Below are 18,267 nucleotides of genomic sequence, written 5' to 3'. Positions count from 1 at the left end.
GTAGAAGGGAAATAATAAAATAATAAAAATAAAACATAATAAAATACAATTCTCACGACGTTTCGGCCACAACGCAAGCAACATTCAGACTGTCTTCTCGACAGACCTGTTCTCCACCTGAGGACGGCTGCTTGCGTTGTGGCCGAAACGTCGTGAGAATTATTTTATGTTTTATTTTTTTATTTCCATTCTACCTGACTTTACCGAAAGAACCAAGAAGATGAATTCCTGCAGTCACGAAAGCTTTAAATCGAAATTTTACGCGCCCACCATTGGGCTTCCACTGCACTCAGAAAAACCACACAGCAGAGGAACTCACAGGAACGAGGTCTGTCGGGTTTTTTTGTTTTTGAAAGGAGCTTTTATTGGCCACTCTCTCAATCCCACGGTGGAGACACGGGGAGGGGAGACACGGGGTCATGAGGGAGACACAGGGGGCATGAGGGAGACATGGGGGCGTGAGGGAGACACGGGAGGGGGGAAGGGGGACACGGTGATAAAGGGGGACATGGGGAGAGGGAGGCACTGGGGGAGAGAAAGAGACACGGAGAGAGAGAGAGACACGGGGGGAGGGGGGAGGGGGACACGGTGATGAAGGGGGGCATGGGGAGAGGGAGACACCGGGGGCGAGAGAGACGCTTGGAGAGAGGGAGACACTGGGGGCGAGAGAGACACGGGGAGAGAGAAAGAGACACGGGGAGAGAGAGAGAGAGAGACGGAGAGAAACGGGGAGAGAGGGGAGACACGGGGAGAAAGAGAGAGATACGGGGAGAGAGAGACAAGGGGGGAGAGAGAGAGAGACACGGAGAGAGAGAGACACGAGGGGAGAGAGAGAGACGCCATGGCCTTTGTGACGTCAGGGCTTCCATTCGAGCCACGTGGCTTCCTCGAGTCGGGCAGCAGCCGTCGCTCTCGAGCTCTCGAGCTGCACAGGAGCAGCTGCGGGTCCAGGCAAGGGGAGGGTGGAGGGGGGGTCTCGGTTTAGGCATAATATGGCGGTGTAACCACGTGTTCAATGTAACTCTACAACACCACAATAGAAGTTTTCGTTGGGTTAGATCGCGCAAATATAAATGCTGCCGCCACCAAAAAAAAATTGTATAAAAAATTTTTTTAGAAAAAAATATTTTATTTTAATCTTAATTTTGGAGTTTTCGTGACTGCAGGAATTATTCTTTGGTTCTTTCGGTAAAGTGACGTATAAAGATAAAATAATAAATTAAATAATAGTATACGACGTTTCGATTGCAACACAAGCAATCATCATCAGGTATAATGAAATAGCGACACAAAATCTAACCAGAAAACCACAGACAGACATATAAGCAGACAGATATCACCAAGATACACAAAGAGAGCAACACAGGTACAGAGAGGGGTGATCGTCTCTGTGGGGTGGCCTTAAATAGACAGAGGGGGGCGGAGGCAGAGAGAGGGAGGGGTTAGAGAAAAAATTTACATGTCAATGAGTACGAAGAGATGCGTAGTAAAGTACGCAGGCTTAGAGGGAGAAAGAACACACTAAATTAAACAACCTACGTAACTTTATCGAGAGAACCAAAGAGTACACACGGGGGATCTTTGTCTTTGTTTGTCAGTGTCCCCTTCTGTGTAATATCGAGTAACAACAGCTGCATGCGTTCGGGATGTGCGCGTTAGGGAGGACATGGACGCCTTCACCACCACCACAACAACAACACTCACACACAGAGCGACTTGTGTGTTCCTCTAGATCCCTTGAGCCGGCACGGGACAGACCCTTGGCATGGCAGGCGAAGTCAACGCGTTACAAGGGATCATTTCCGAGCGCCATTGAAAATTACTGTTATTATTGTTGTTGTTGTTGTTTCCCGTCTCCTAGCAACCGACGAGACATATGGTGCGTCCGTGTGTGTGTGTGTGTTTGTGGCACGAAGCTTCAGGTCTTCTCGGCCACGCTCATTCCCTCCCGTCTCTACGCTTGCGAAACGTGGACACCCACCTAACCAGGCTGGATTGTGTGAGGAGCTCACAAATCCTTGACAGATCTGGGCAAAGTCCCATCGGTGAGCTCCTCCGGCAGGCAAGGCTGCGTTGGCTTGGTCACGTAGCCCGCATGCCCAGCCACCGCATGCCTAAACAGCTTTTGTTCAGCCGGATAGAGGGGGCTAAACGGGCGCGGCACGGGCTAGAGAAGAGATGGAGTGACGTGGTACAGGAGGACGTGGAGCTGAGTGGACTTGCCGATGACTGGTACCAGCGGTGTCAAGATCGGCCTCTGTGGAGGAGGCTCGTGAAGGACGCTACTGGGCAGTTGGGGGCAGTCGCCCTCCAACAACAACGGAGGGCGGAGGAGCGACGCTCACAACAACGAGCGGAGCGCCGGGCGAGTAAAACACAGCAGGTTGACACAGTAGGGGGGAGCTGGTGGTGCATCTGCCGGTCATCTCATTCGGTCAACCCATGGCACCTGCAGGGTCTGTCCCGTGACCTCCCGCCAGCGAGGTCTTTGACGCTTCACGTGGCCTCAAGGTGCACCTGGCCTGGCACAAGCACCAGTCACGAATTATCTTGAACCTGGTCCTGTGCCTCGTCCCCCTCCTAGGTCGACTCAGCCTCAAATGAGTCCACTTTGGTGGGGGGGGGCGTTTAAACTTGTTTTCGTCAAGCAGCCACGAAACTTTTTTGTCTATATCCGAGAGAGAGTCGCTTTTTATGTCCGCGTTTTTTTTGTTTTTGTCAAAATTTAAACCGGGGGGGGAGGCGGGGGGGGGGTGGAATTCGCCCTTCACCTTTTGGCATTCAAGAGCGGTAGCCGGTGGAGTAGCTGGACGACTCCTTGGTGGTCGTGGTCTTCACCACCGATCCACCACCGCTGCTGCTGCTGCTGCCACCACCACCACCGCCGCCGCTGCTGCTGCTGCTGGTCATGGTCATGCTCATGCCACCGCCACCACCACCGCCGGAGACTCCGCCGCCGCCGCCGCCACCGCCGCTCACGGTGATCAACCCAGAGGTCGAGTTGGCAGAGATGTTGCCCATCCTGGGGTTGTTGTTGTTGTTGGTTGTGGGAGTGGTGGGAGTGGGGGGAGGGGGGAGTCACAGAGAAAACGGAGGAGGAACATGGGGGGGGGGGAGGTGAACAACAAATCAATAATTGTTTACGTCCAAAGACAAAGATCCCCCGTGTAGCCTTGTCAGACCGTCGGGGCAAGTGCTGGTAGCGAGCAGCGCCTATGAAGGCCTGAACGACAGGCACTGGAGGTGGGTGGCCAGCACCACGCCCGGCCACCTTTGTCTCCCCAGTGGCGATGTTCACTACACACCGCTACACCAGGAACCCATTTGACGCCGAGTCGACCTAGAGGATGAGGCCCAGGACCGGTTCTAAATCTCGGTCGAAACTAACAGAGGAAACAAAGACACAGGCAAAGGTGGCCCGTGTAGCCTTCACGCAGGATGTCGGGGCAAGTGCTGTTAAGCGAACAGCAGTCCTTTGACGGCCACAGACGCCACCCACAGAGCCAAACTGGCACACGATGTGGATGGGTTTGGGTGGGATGGATGTATCGGATGCGTGGGTTTTGGTGGGATGAGAGCGTGCAATATGTGTGCGGATGTTATGTCATTGATAGGGGTGTGGTGGTGTGGTGGTGGTGTGTGTGTGAACACCGGGTGGCTAAAGCACAGCAAGTTGGCACAGTAGGGGGCACAGGTGGTGCATCGGCCAGTCATCTCAGTCAGTCGACCCGTGGCACCTGCTGGGTCTGCCCCGTGACCTCCTGCCAGCGGGCGTTCGACACTTCACGTGGCCTCAACGTGCACGTAGCCTGGCACAAGCGTCGTGGTGACGTTACCGCCACTTAGTGGCGAATGGCGGTTGTTGTTGTTGTGTCAGCAGGATGGATGCGTGGGGGTGTTATCATTATAATTGATCGGGGTCGGAGTGCGTTGGTTGTTGTGAATGACTGATACGTGGGGATGTGCGGTTGGCCCCTCCACTACCACCATCTCCCCCACCACCACACCCATCTCCACCACCAGCACAACCATCTCTCACCCACCACCACCACCATCTCCATCACCACCACCACCATCTCCCCCACCACCACAACCATCTTTCACCCACCACCACCACCATCTCCATCACCACCACCACCATCTCCCCCACCAGCACCACCATCCTCCCCCACCACCACCACCATCACCACTACAACCATCTCTCACCCACCACCACCGCCACCATCTCCACCACCACCAGCACCAACATCCATCACCTCCCTCCCCCACCACCACCATCTCCCCCACCACCACCATCTCCATCACCACCACAAGCATCTCTCACCCACCACCACCGCCACCATCTCCACCGCCAGCACCACCACCACCTCTCTCCCCCACCACCACCACCACCACCAGCTCTCCACCACCACCATCTCTCCCCCACCACCACCGCCACCATCTCCACCACCACCATCTCCACCACCACCATCTCCACCACCACCATTTCTCCCCCACCACCACCATCACCACCACCATCACCACCACCATCTCCACCACCACCACCGCCACCATCTCCACCACCACCATCTCCACCACCACCACCACCACCACCATCTCTCTCCCCCACCACCACCATCTCCATCACCACCATCCTCCACCACCACCATCCTCCACCACCACCATCCTCCACCACCACCATCCTCCACCACCCCCACCATCACCCCCACCAAACCACCATCCTCCACCACCACCACCACCATCCTCCCTCACCACCACCACCACCACCTCTCCCCCACCACCACCCCCACCACCCCCACCCCCAACACCACCACCATCACCCCCACCACCCCCACCACCACCACCACCACCCCCACCATCACCACCACAACCACCACCACCACCACCTTACCGGCTATCCTCCCCCTCCAGCAGGCGTCTGTAGGTGGCAATCTCCGCCTCGAGCTTCATCTTCATGTTGAGGAGGTCCGCGTACTCCTTCAGCTGCTGGTTGATGCCGTGGCGCAGGTTCGAGAGCTCGCCCTCCAGGCGCTGGATCTGCATCGTGTAGGTGGAGAGGTCGCGAGCGTTGCGCTCCTCTGTGTCCTGGAGCTGGTCCTCCAGCGAGCGGATCTGGGACGACGTGGATAGGGGGGGGGGAGAGGCAGGAGGAGGGGATGAGATGAGAGGGGAGTGGAGTGGAGTGGAGGGGAGGGGGGCAGGAAAGTGCGTGGAGGGGAGTGAGATGAGAGGGGAGAGGCAGGAGGGTGCGTGGAGGGAGGGGAGTGAGATGAGAGGGGAGAGGCAGGAGAGTGCGTGGAGGGGAGTAGAGTGAGATGAGAGGGGAGTGAGATGAGAGGGGAGAAGCAGGAGAGTGCGTGGAGGGGAGTGGAGTGAGATGAGAGGAGAGAAGCAGGAGAGTGCGTGGAGCGGAGTGGAGTGAGATGAGAGGGGAGAGGCAGGAGGAGGGGGTGAGGGCGAGATGAGAGGGGAGGGGAGTGGAGGGGGGAGGCAGGAGAGTGCGTGGAGGGGAGTAGAGTGAGATGAGAGGGGAGAGGCAGGAGAGTGCGTGGAGGGGAGTGGAGTGAGATGAGAGGGGAGTGAGATGAGAGAGTGGAGAGGCAGGAGAGTGCGTGGAGGGGAGTGGAGTGAGGTGAGAGGCAGGAGAGTGAGTGGAGGAGAGTGGAGAGAGATGAGAGTGGAGTGAGATGAGAGGTGAGAGGCAGGAGAGTGCGTGGAGGGGAGCAGAGCCTGGCACTGCCCAGTAGCCCAGCAGCCTCACGGTGCACCTAGCCTGGCACTGCCCAGTAGCCCAGCAGCAGCAGCGCCCGACGGCTGCAGGGCAAACTCACCAGGCCTCGTAGAGAATCGAGCTCAGCCTGGAGGCTCTGCATGGCGCGCCGTGTCTCCGTGACCTCCACCTTGGCAGCCTGGGACGCCTGTGAGTGCTGCACGGCCACCACCTGCACCGACTGGGCCTGCGGTAGGGAGGGAGTGAACCAGGTAGGGGTGGGACAGCGGTTAGTGGAGAGTGTACAAAACCCCATTCGTCTACTACTCCTCCTCGTGCAGTGTGACCACAGCCACTACAACCACCACCACTACTACTACAACCACTACAACCACCACCACTACTACAACCACTACCACCACTACTACTACAACCACTACAACCACCACCACTACTACAACCACCACCACCACTACTACTACCACTACTACAACCACCACCACTACTACAGCCACCACTACTACTACAACCACCACCACCACCACTACTACAACCACCACCACCACTACTACTACAACCACTACAACCACCACCACTACTACAACCACTACCACCACTACTACTACAACCACTACAACCACCACCACTACTACAACCACCACCACCACTACTACTACCACTACTACAACCACCACCACTACTACAGCCACCACTACTACTACAACCACCACCACCACCACTACTACAACCACCACCACCACTACTACTACTACCGCTACCACTACTACCACTACTACTACAACCACCACCACTACTACAACCACCACTACTACTACAACCACCACCACTAATACAACCACTACCACTACAACCACCATCACAACCACCACCACAACCACCACTACTACTACAACCACCACCACTACTACAACCACTACCACCACTACTACAACCACTACCACTACTACAACCACTACTACTACAACCACCACTACTACTACAACCATCACAACCACCACTACAACCACCACCACCACTACAACCACTACCTGCACCGACTGGGTCTGCAGTAGGGAGTGCAGTGACCCAGGTGGGACAGCGGTTAGTGGAGAGTGTACCAACCCAACTTCGTCTACTACTCCTCGTGGTAGTGTGAGCACAGCCACTACAACCACCACCACTACTACTACTACCGCTACCACCACTACTACAACCACCACCACTACTACTACCACTACTACTACCGCCACCACTATTACTACTACCGCCACTACAACCAACACTACTACTACAACCGCCATCACTACTACTACAACCACTACTACAACCACCATCACAACCACCACTACAACCACCACCACTACTACTACAACCACTACAACCACCACTACAACCGCTACTACTACTACCGCCACTACCACTACTACAACCACCACCACAACAACCACTACTACAACCACCACTACAACCACCACCACTACAACCACGACCACCAGTGGTTGGTTGTGGTGGTTGTTACTGTGGTGGTTGTGATAATAGTGGTTGTGGCAATCGTGGTTGTGGTGATAATGGTTATGGTGATAGTGGTGATAGTGGTTGTGGTGATAGTGGTTGTGGTGATAATGGTTATGGTGATAGTGGTTGTGGTGATCGTGGTTGTGGTGATAGTGGTTGTGGTGATCGTGGTTGTGGTGGTTGTTACTGTGGTGGTTGTGATAATAATGGTTGTGGTGATAGTGGTTGTGGTGATAATGGTTATGGTGATAGTGGTTGTGGTGATCGTGGTTGTGGTGATCGTGGTTGTGGTAGTTGTTGCTGTGGTGGTTATGATGATAGTGGTTGTGGTGGTGTTTGTGGTGATGGTGGTGATCGGTGGTGGTGGTGGTTGTGGTGATAGTGGTGATCGGTTGTGGTGGTGGTTGTGGTAATAGTGGTGATCGGTGGTGGTGGTGGTTGTGATGATAGTGGTGGTTGTGGTGATGGTTGTGATGATAGTGATGGTGTGTTGGTGATTATGATGATAGTCTTGCTTGTGGTGGTTGTGATGATAGTGGTGGTGGTGGTGATAGTGGTGGTTGTGTTTTGGTGATTGATGATGATAATGGTGGTGGTTGTGATGATAGTGTTGCTTGTGGTGGTTGTGATAATAGTGGTGGTGGTGGTGATAGTGTTGCTTGTGGTGGTTGTGATGATAGTGGTGGTTGTGTCGGTGATTATGATGATAGTGTTGGTTGTGGTGGTGGTGATAGTGTTGGTGATTATGATGATAGTGTTGCTTGTGGTGGTTGTGATGATAGTGGTGGTGGTGTTGGTGATTATGATGATAGTGTTGCTTGTGGTGGTGTTTGTTGTAGTTGTGGTGGCGTCCCACCGCCCGACCTGTTTGTTGAAGGCCTCCTCCTGGTCCACACGGTTCTTGGCGATCATCGCCTCGTACTGAGCCCGGACTTCGGCCAGGATCTTGTGCAGGTCCTTGCCCTTGGTGCTGTCCACCTCCACCGACATAGATGACCCCTCCAGCTGCGCCCGCAAGGCGGCCAGCTCCTGTAGGGACAGAGGCAAAGGACCATTAAGCAGACGTGCCGAGAAGCCGTGGAGGTTTACACCATTGGAACCTCATTTGCCAAAAGAAAAAATACGCTACCCCTATCCCCTCCTTTTGATGCTGCTAATCCTGCATAATGCACGGGCACAAGTAGCACTAATCACATACCTGCATTTCACATAAATATGCTAAATTACTCTTGATATGCAAATTCCTTTGTTAAGGCGCTCTTCCCCCTCCAACCCAGCTTAAATATACGCTGCCAAGCCTGGTGGTGTTCATTCAGACGCTGTCTTTCTGACAGACCTGTTCTTCACCTGAGGACGGCTGCTTGCGTTGTGGCCGAAACGTCGTGAGAATTATTTTATTGTTTTATTTTTATTATTTTATTATTTCCATTCTACGTGACTTCACCGAAAGAACCAAGAAGAATATGATAACACTGGTCAACAACAACAAAAACATTTTTTTCTGGCCTGGACTTTTGTAGCTGTTCTCGACTAATTTCAGGGTGCCGATTCCAAATCTGATCTCAGATTTGCTCTATCGCATCTCATTTTTATGCTATCGGCATACCCCATTTTCATTGATTTTACCAGAAATTAACTCTGTCACTTAAGTTGTTGCGAGTCAGTGACTGCTTTAGTGTTAAAATATGGTGCTGTATTTTTAGGATAGTGTGTTTATAATCATTTTATGTAGATATCCACATTTATTTAATATTTTTCTTCTGCAGTTTTTATTGAAAATGCAATATTTGATATCTCAAAAACCTGATGTGATAGACAAAAACTGATTCCAGATTTGGAATCAGCACCCCAAAATTACCTTAAAACCGTTGGAATACCAGAAAAAGTGTGTTGACCAGTGTAATTTTTTTTACCCTTTTATCTGGCAACAAAACTGACACCTTTTTTTTCACAAGGAGTCATGTTTGCATAGACCACAATACCTGCAGTCGTAATGCAAACAAAAAAAACATTACTTTGATAATGTGTGCACTGTCCTTGAAGTTGATTGGTCCACAGCTTTCCTTAGGGCCTAGTCTCACATGGTGTTGGACCAGATGACGTTGGCGTCATCCGTGGAGGTGTTTTGGTTTTTTAACGGGACCTGGTGGCCGGATAGGTGGGAGCGGTGGTGGTGGTGGTGCAGCGGAGATGAGAATCTCATTATAGATTTGAAGTTTTCGTGCAATGCAAGTATCCATACTCTTTGTGGTTCTTTCGGTAAAGTCACGTAGGTAGAAAAATAAAAAACAAATTTAACCACAGCCTGATGATGGACGCTTGTGTTGCGTCCGAAACGTCGTGATTTTTTTATTTTTTTACCCACGTGACTTTACCGAAAGAACCAAAGGGTATGAGAATCTCCAGGCCACCGTGGCCACAAAGCGCCACAGCAAATTCCTTCCCCCCACGCTCCATCTCCTCCGTCACTCTGCCACCCTGCCACCCATTCACCCTGCCACCCTGCCACCCTATCACACTATCACCCTGCCACCCCATCACCCTGCCACCCTGCCACCCCATCACCCTGCCACCCCATCACCCTGCCACCCTGCCACTCCATCACCCTGCCACCCCATCACCCTGTCACCCTGCCACCCTGCCACCCCATCACCCTGCCACCCCATCACCCTGCCACCCCATCACCCTGCCACCCTGCCACCCCATCACCCTGCCACCCCATCACCCTGCCACCCCATCACCCTGCCACCCTGCCACCCCATCAACCTGCCACCCCATCACCCTGCCACCACCCTGCACAGGGCGTGCCGTGGCAGGGCTGCATCCGTTGGGTGGGGAATGATTCGTGTTGTGATGAAACGATGGTGTGTGATGGGTTGTTATTTTTGTTGCCGTGTGATAATGTTGAACGCGGTTTTTCCCCCCGACACGTCATTTGCCAGGAACGTAACCCCCACGCACTTGAAGAGGTTTGCCTCGATTCACGAACACGCCTGTCAGTCCTTAGCCCCCCCCCCTCACTGTACCCCCCTCCCTCTCCTCCCTCCCACTCCCCCTCCCTCTCCCCTCTTCCACCTCCCTCTCCCCCCCCTCCCTCCCCCCTCCCTCCAATCCCCCTCCTTCCCCCCTCCCTCTCCCCCCTCCCTCCAATCCCCCTCCTTCCCCCCCTCCCTCTCCCCCCTCCCTCTCCCCCTCCCTCTCCCCTCCCTCTCCCCCCTCCCTCTCCCCTCTCCATCTCTCCCTTCTTTTTTTTTCATTTCTTGTTTTTTTTCATTTCTCTCCCCTCTCCCTCCGTCCTCCTTCTGCCCCCCTCTGTCCCTCCCCTTCTCCATCCCATCCTCTCCCCCTCCCTCCCCCCTCTCCCCCATTCCTCTCCCTCCCCTCGCTCCCACCTCCTCGTGGTTCTTGCGCATGAAGATGAGCTCCTCGCGGAGGCTCTCGATCTCCCCCTCGAGCCCCATGCGCGCCATGCTGTACTCGTCCAGCAGCCCGCGCAGGTTGTTGATGTCCGCCTCCACGGAGCTGCGCAGAGCCAGCTCCGTCTCCCACCTGGGACACGGCGCCAGGGGGTGGTGGTGGTGGTGGAGGGGGGAGGTGGGGAGCAAAGCAAAGGATTGAGATGGTGGAGGGGGGGGGAGATTGAGCGTGGATCCCATCGCACGCGCAGAGCGCTGGCCACAACACACACACACCTCCTTGCCGTCGCCTGCGGGTGGCAGGGTGATAGGGTGGCAGGGTGACAGGGTGATAGTGTGATAGGGTGGCAGGGTGACAGTGTGATAGGGTGGCAGGGTGATAGTGTGATAGGGTGGCAGGGTGATGGGGTGGCAGGGTGATAGTGTGATAGGGTGATAGTGTGATAGTGTGATAGGGTGGCAGGGTGATAGTGTGATAGGGTGGCAGGGTGACAGGGTGATAGGGTGGCAGGGTGATAGTGTGATAGTGTGGCAGGGTGATAGGGTAGCAGGGTGATAGTGTGATAGGGTGGCAGGGTGATAGGGTGGCAGGGTGATAGTGTGATAGTGTGATAGGGTGGCAGGGTGATAGTGTGATAGGGTGGCAGGGTGACAGGGTGATAGGGTGGCAGGGTGATAGTGTGATAGTGTGGCAGGGTGATAGGGTGGCAGGGTGATAGTGTGATAGGGTGGCAGGGTGATAGGGTGGCAGGGTGGCAGGGTGGCAGGGTGATAGGGTGGCAGTGTGATAGTGTGACAGGGTGGCGGAGGAGATGGAGCGTGGGGGGGGGAAGGAATTTTCTCTCACTTGCTGCGGAAGTCGTCGGCTGCCAGCCGCGCGTTGTCAATCTCCAGGCTGACCCGGGCGTTCTCCATGATCTGAGCCAGGATCTGCAAGGTGGGGGGAGGGGGGATTGAGGGTTTGTAGGGCGTTGCTTTTAAATTTTCCCCATGTCCAAGTGCTTAGTCTCAAGTTCACTTTTCTTTTTTTTGCAGGGTGAGACACTCGCCAAAAGATGATCCATATAGACACGCACGGAGATGCACACACCTGCTCACCAACTTACCCACCCACTTACCCACCCACTCACCCACCCACCCATTCACCCACCCACCCACTCACCCACCCACTCACCCACCCACCCACTCACTCACCCACCCACCCACTCACTCACCCACCCACCCACTCACCAACTTACCCACCCACTCACCCATCCACGTACCCACCCACTCACCAACTTACCCACCCACTCACCCACCCACCCACCCACTCACCCACCCACCCACTCACCAACTTATCCACCTACCCACTTACCCGCCCACTTACCAACCCACCCACTTACCCACCTACCCACTTACCCACCCACCCACTTACCCACCCACTTACCCACCCACTTACCCACCTACCCACCCACTCACCCACCCACACACCCATCCACGTACCCACCCACTCACCAACTTACCAACCCACCCACTCACCCAACCCACTTACACATCCGCCCACACACTTACCCACCCACTCGCTCACCCAACCACGCCCTTAACCTACCAACCCATCCACCCACTTACCCACCCACCCATTCACCCACCCATCCACTCATCCACCCACTCACCTTGTCCCTGAGCTCCTGCATGGTGGTGTAGTATGCGCTGTAGTCTTTGTTGCCGGGACCCTTTCCCTTCAGCAACTCCTTGATCCGTAGCTCCAGTTCCTGGTTGGCATTCTCCAGGAATCGCACCTGCACCACAAAGACAAAGATCCCCCCGTATAGCCTTAACAGACTGTTGGGGCAAGTGCTGTTAGCACAGGGTCTACCTCTACTTGCGAACACGACTTACGAAGTTTCAAAGATACGAGTCGTATGTTCAACCGTCGCGCACTAGATGGCGGTGGTGGCATCTACATCTGCAGAACACGAAGAACCAGTGGCATCTACATCTGCAGAACGTGACGAACCAGTGGCATCTACATCTGCAGAACGTGAAGAACCAGTGGCATCTACATCTACAGAACGTGAAGAGCCAGTGACATCTACATCTGCAGAACGTGAAGAACCAGTGGCATCTTCATCTACAAAACGTGAAGAACCAGTGGCATCTACATCTGCAGAACGTGAAAAACCAGTGGCATCTACATCTGCAGAACACGAAGAACCAGTGGCATCTACATCTACAGAACATGAAAAACCAATGGCATCTACATCGGCAGAACATGAAGAACCAGTGGCATCTACATCTGCAGAACATGAAGAACCAGTGGCATCTACATCTACAGAACGTGAAGAACCAGTGGCATCTACATCTGCAGAAATTGAAGAACCAGTGGCATCTACATATGCAGAACGTGAAGAACCAGTGGCATCTACATCTACAGAACATGAAGAACCAGTGGCATCTACATCTGCAGAACGTGAAGAACCAGTGGCATCTACATCTGCAGAACTTGAAGAACCAGTGGCATCTACAGAACATGAAAAACCAGTGGCATCTACATCTACAGAACATGAAGAGCCAGTGACATCTACATCTGCAGAACGTGAGGAACCAGTGGCATCTACATTTGCAGAACGTGAAGAACCAGTGGCATCTACATCTGCAGAACGTGATGCACCAGTGGCATCTACATCTGCAGAACGTGAAGAGCCAGTGGCATCTACATCTGCAGAACGTGAAGAACCAGTGGCATCTACATTTGCAGAACGTGAAGAACCAGTGGCATCTACATCTGCAGAACGTGAAGAACCAGTGGCATCTACATCTGCAGAACGTGAGGAAACAGTGGCATCTACATCTGCAGAACATGAAGAACCAGTGGCATCTACATCTGCAGAACGTGAGGAACCAGTGGCATCTACATCTGCAGAACGTGAAGAGCCAGTGGCATCTACATCTGCAGAACGTGAAGAACCAGTGGCATCTACATCTGCAGAACGTGAAGAACCAGTGGCATCTACATCTGCAGAACGTGAGGAACCAGTGGCATCTACATCTGCAGAACGTGAAGAACCAGTGGCATCTACATCTGCAGAACGTGACGAACCAGAGGCATCTACATCTGCAGAAAATGAAGAACCAGTGGCATCTACGTCAGCAGAATTGTGGCACACGAGGGGGTGGGTGACCAACACCACGCCCGGCCCCCTTTGTCTCCCTAGTGGCGATGTTTACACATCACACCAGGTACTCATTTGAGGCTGAGCCGACCTAGGGGAGGCCCAGGACCGGTTCAGATAATCGTCACTGATGTTGGCCGTGAGCGGGAATCGAACCCGGATCGCCAGGTTCATAGCGCTAACCGCTACGCTACCGCTCCCCATACACACACTCACAGACACGCGCGCACCCAAACATTTCCCCCATATAGCCTCAGCAGGCAATTGGTGCCAGTGCTGCGTTAGCAGGCAAAAGCAGCAGCAATTCTTGGCGCGCGAACCATCGAGCCACGGTCACCTCCATCACCACCGCCACCCAACCACAAACCCAACCACTCAACCAACCACCCACCCACTCAACCAACCACCCACCCACACACCCACACACCCAACCAACCACCCAACCAACCACCCAACCAACCACCCACGCACTCAACCACCCACCCACCCAAACAACCAACCACCCAAACAACCAACCAACCACCCACCCAGCCACCCAACCACCCAACCACCCACCCACCCAACCACCCACCCAACCAACCACCCAACCACCCACCCACCCACCCCACACCTTCTCGATGTATTCAGCCAGGCGATCGTTGAGTCCCTGCATCTCGGCCTTCTCATTCCCACCGCTCAACCCGCCGCCACCTGCACCACCTCCTCCGAAGGCACCGAAGCTCTGGAAGGAGGAGCTGATGGCGCAGCCACCTCCATAGCCACCACCACCGCCGTAGCCACCACCACCACCGTAGCCACCACCATAGCCACCTCCGCCACCCATCGAGGATTGCGAGATGCGGTAGCCCCCAGAAGAACCGCCGCCTTCGTAGACGCTGGCGGACCCTCGGCCCAGACGCGTAGACATGCCACCGTAGCCGCCGATGGAACGGGAGCTGAAGGACATCGTGGGAGGGGTGCTGTGAGAGAGATGAGAGAGAATGGAGACACACGAAGGGAGAGAGAGGAGAGAGACAGGCGGATGGACAAGCGAGGAGAGGAGAGAAAGACACGGGGGGAGATGTACAGGAGCTTGGAGCTGTAACGCTGAAGCTGACGAGGTGGTGCAGCGGTTTATATAGACGCGGAGGGGCAGAAAGGAGGTGGGTGCGCATGGGATGGATGGGTGGGTCTGCGGTGAGGGAGTGGCAGGTGTGGTGAGGGTGGGGTGAGTAGGTGGTGAGGGTGGGGTGAGTGAGTTTGGTAGGTGAGTGTGTAGGTGTGGTGGGGTGAGCGGTGGTGCAGCGGTTAGCGCGCGGCGCAAACACCCGAGTTCGATTCCGCAACCAGTGGTGATTATCTGAACGGGTCTAGGGCCTCCCCTAGGTCGACTCGGCCTCAAATGAGTCCCCGGTGCGGTGTGGCCGTGAACATCGCCACTGAGGAGACAAAGGCGGCCGAGACGCGGTGCTGTGCCACCCAGCCCACTCGTGTGTCACCCAGCCCCTCGTGTGCCACCCAGCCCACTCGTGTGTCACCCAGCCCCTCGTGTGCCACCCAGCCCCTCGTGTGCCACCCACCCCCTCGTGTGTCACCCACCCCCTCGTGTGCCACCCAGCCCCTCGTGTGCCACCCAGCCCCTCGTGTGTCACCCAGCCCCTCGTGTGCCACCCAGCCCACTCGTGTGCCACCCAGCCCCTCGTGTGTCACCCAGCCCCCTCGTGTGCCACCCAGCCCACTCATGTGCCACCCAGCCCCTCGTGTGCCACCCACCCCCTCGTGTGCCACCCACCCCCTCGTGTGCCACCCACCCCCTCGTGTGCCACCCACCCCCTCGTGTGCCACCCAGCCCCTCGTGTGCCACAGTTGCGGGACTTGATTGGTGATGCTGCTCCTGCCCTCTTGGAGGCTACCCGGGGTACCTTTGTCTTTGTAATCCCTGCTGCTACTACTCGCTAACAACAGCACTTGCCCCTACAGCCCTGTTGGAGGCTACCCGGGGGATATTTGTCTGTGTATAGGAGCTACTGCGACTCGCTACTAACAGCACTTGCCCCAACAGTCTGCTAGAGGCTACACGGGGGATCTTTGTCTGTGTAATCCTTGCTGCTACTACTCGCTAACAACAGCACTTGCCCCAGCAGTCTGCTCGAGGCTACACGGGGGATCTTTGTCTGTGTATAGGCGCTGCTGCTACTCGCTACTAACAGCACTTGCCCCAACAACCTACTAGAGGCTACCCGGGGGATCTTTGTCTGTGTGTTGATATCACCAGAGAGTGAAAACCGATCGAGATTGATTGGCGCAGACGGTAACCGGTTCGAGCTTGACAATCGGTTCGAGCTTGATAACCGGTTCGAGCCCGTAACCGATGAAAACCAGTAACCGGTTGTGGCCTTAAATTTCGATTTAAACCTTTCGTGACTGCAGGGATTCATCTTCTTTGTTCTTTCGGTAAAGTCACGTAGGAGGGAAATTATAAAATTATAAAAAATAAAACAAAATAAAATACAATTCTCACGACGTTTCGGCCACAACGCAAGCAGCCGTCCTCAGGTGAAGAACAGGTCTGTTGGAAAGACAGCGTCTGAAAGACAGCGTCTGAAATTTCACCTGAGGACGGCTGCTTGCGTCGTGGCCAAAACGTCGTGAGAATTGTATTTTATTATGTTTTATTTTTATTATTTTATTATTTCGTTATTTCCCTTCTCCGTGACTTTACCGAAAGAACCAAGAAGACGGTTGTGGGCTGTTGTTATTTTCCGCGCGTACCAGCAGACGGCAGTCGAACGGCAACGTGGAGACCATCACGCGGACGAGAGCCGAGCTCAGAGTCACTGAACCCTCCACCACCACCACTCCAAGTTTGTGTTGCAGGTGGACAGGAATGGTGAAGTATGGTCGAACAACCAATCACTCAATCAACATACTCACTCACCACACTCACTCACTCACCACACTCACTCACCACACTCACCCACTCATCACACTCACTCACCCACACTCACTCACCCACTCACCACACTCACTCACCCACTCACCACACTCACTCACCACACTCACTCACCCACCACACTCACTCACCCACCACACTCATTCCATCACTCACCACACTCACTCACTCACTCCCCACACTCAACACACTCACCACACACTCACTCACCACACTCACCCACCCACCCACCCACCACACTCACTCACTCTCACCCACCACACTCACTCACCACACTCACTCACCACACACTCACTCACCCACCGACCACACTCACTCACTCACTCACCCACCACACACCCACCACACACTCACTCACCTACCACACACTCACCACACACTCACTCACCACACTCACCCACCCACCCACCACACTCACTCACTCTCACCCACCACACTCACTCACCACACTCACTCACCACACACTCACTCACCCACCGACCACACTCACTCACTCACTCACCCACCACACACCCACCACACACTCACTCACCTACCACACACTCACCACACACTCACTAACCTACCACACACATACTCACCACACACTCACCTACCACACCCTTACTCACCACACACTCACCACACACTCACTCACCCACCACACACACACTCACCACACACTCACTCACCACACACTCACTCACCTACCACACTCACTCACCGATCATACTCACCGACCACACACACTCACCACGCACTCACTCACCACACACTCACCTACCACACACACTCACCACACACTCACTCACCTACCACACACACTCACCTACCACACACACTCACCACACACTCACTCACCGACCACACACACTCACCACGTACTCACTCACCTACCACACACTCTCACCACACACTCACCACACACACACTCACCACACACTCACTCACCTACCACACACACCACACACACACTCACCACACACTCATTCACCACACACTCACTCACCCACCCACCACACTCATTCACCCACCACACTCACCCACCACACACTCACTCACCTACCACACACACTCACCTACCACAAACACTCTCACCACACACTCACTCACCTACCACACACACTCACCACACACTCACTCACCTACCACACACTCACCACACACTCACTCACCTACCACACACACTCACCACACACTCACTCACCTACCACACACACTTACCACACACTCACCTACCACACACTTACTCACCACACACTCACCACACACTCACTCACCCACACACACACACTCACCACACACTCACTCACCAAATACTCACTCACCACACACACACTCACCACACACTCACCTACCACACACTCACCTACCACACACACACTCACTCACTCACTCTCACCCACCACACTCACTCACCACACTCACTCACCACACACTCACTCACCCACCGACCACACTCACTCACTCACTCACCCACCACACACCCACCACACACTCACTCACCTACCACACACTCACCACACACTCACTCACCACACTCACCCACCCACCCACCACACT

The 18,267-nt window shown here is 54.7% G+C and overlaps 1 protein-coding gene across 1 annotated transcript; it reads right to left on the bottom strand.

The window, feature by feature from the left end:
• Window positions 1-349: 349 nt before the first annotated feature.
• Window positions 350-15,061, bottom strand: LOC144948279 (keratin, type 1 cytoskeletal 11). Its single transcript, XM_078877711.1, has 9 exons — window positions 14,404-15,061; window positions 12,294-12,419; window positions 11,489-11,571; window positions 10,618-10,774; window positions 8,090-8,254; window positions 5,832-5,957; window positions 4,892-5,112; window positions 2,772-3,022; window positions 350-939 (listed from the first exon to the last, which is right to left on the bottom strand). Exons 1-8 carry the CDS (start codon window positions 14,737-14,739, stop codon window positions 2,782-2,784), a joined length of 1,455 nt encoding a protein of 484 aa, XP_078733837.1. The 5' UTR covers window positions 14,740-15,061; the 3' UTR covers window positions 350-939; window positions 2,772-2,781.
• Window positions 15,062-18,267: the final 3,206 nt, after the last annotated feature.

Source organism: Lampetra fluviatilis, chromosome 48 (assembly GCF_964198595.1).
Source record: "Lampetra fluviatilis chromosome 48, kcLamFluv1.1, whole genome shotgun sequence".
Lineage (NCBI taxonomy): Eukaryota > Metazoa > Chordata > Hyperoartia > Petromyzontiformes > Petromyzontidae > Lampetra > Lampetra fluviatilis.
This window is presented reverse-complemented; position numbering and strand designations above follow the sequence as displayed.

Excerpts from the sequence above, each read along its gene's own strand:
- LOC144948279 (XM_078877711.1), bottom strand. The coding sequence starts at position 14,739 with ATGTCCTTCAGCTCCCGTTCCATCGGCGGCTACGGTGGCATGTCTACG. Across the intron at positions 12,420-14,403 it reads TGGCTGAATACATCGAGAAG|GTGCGATTCCTGGAGAATGC; the intron begins GTGTGGGGTGGG and ends TTTGTGGTGCAG. Across the intron at positions 8,255-10,617 it reads TGCGCAAGAACCACGAGGAG|GAGCTGGCCGCCTTGCGGGC; the intron begins GTGGGAGCGAGG and ends CTGTCCCTACAG.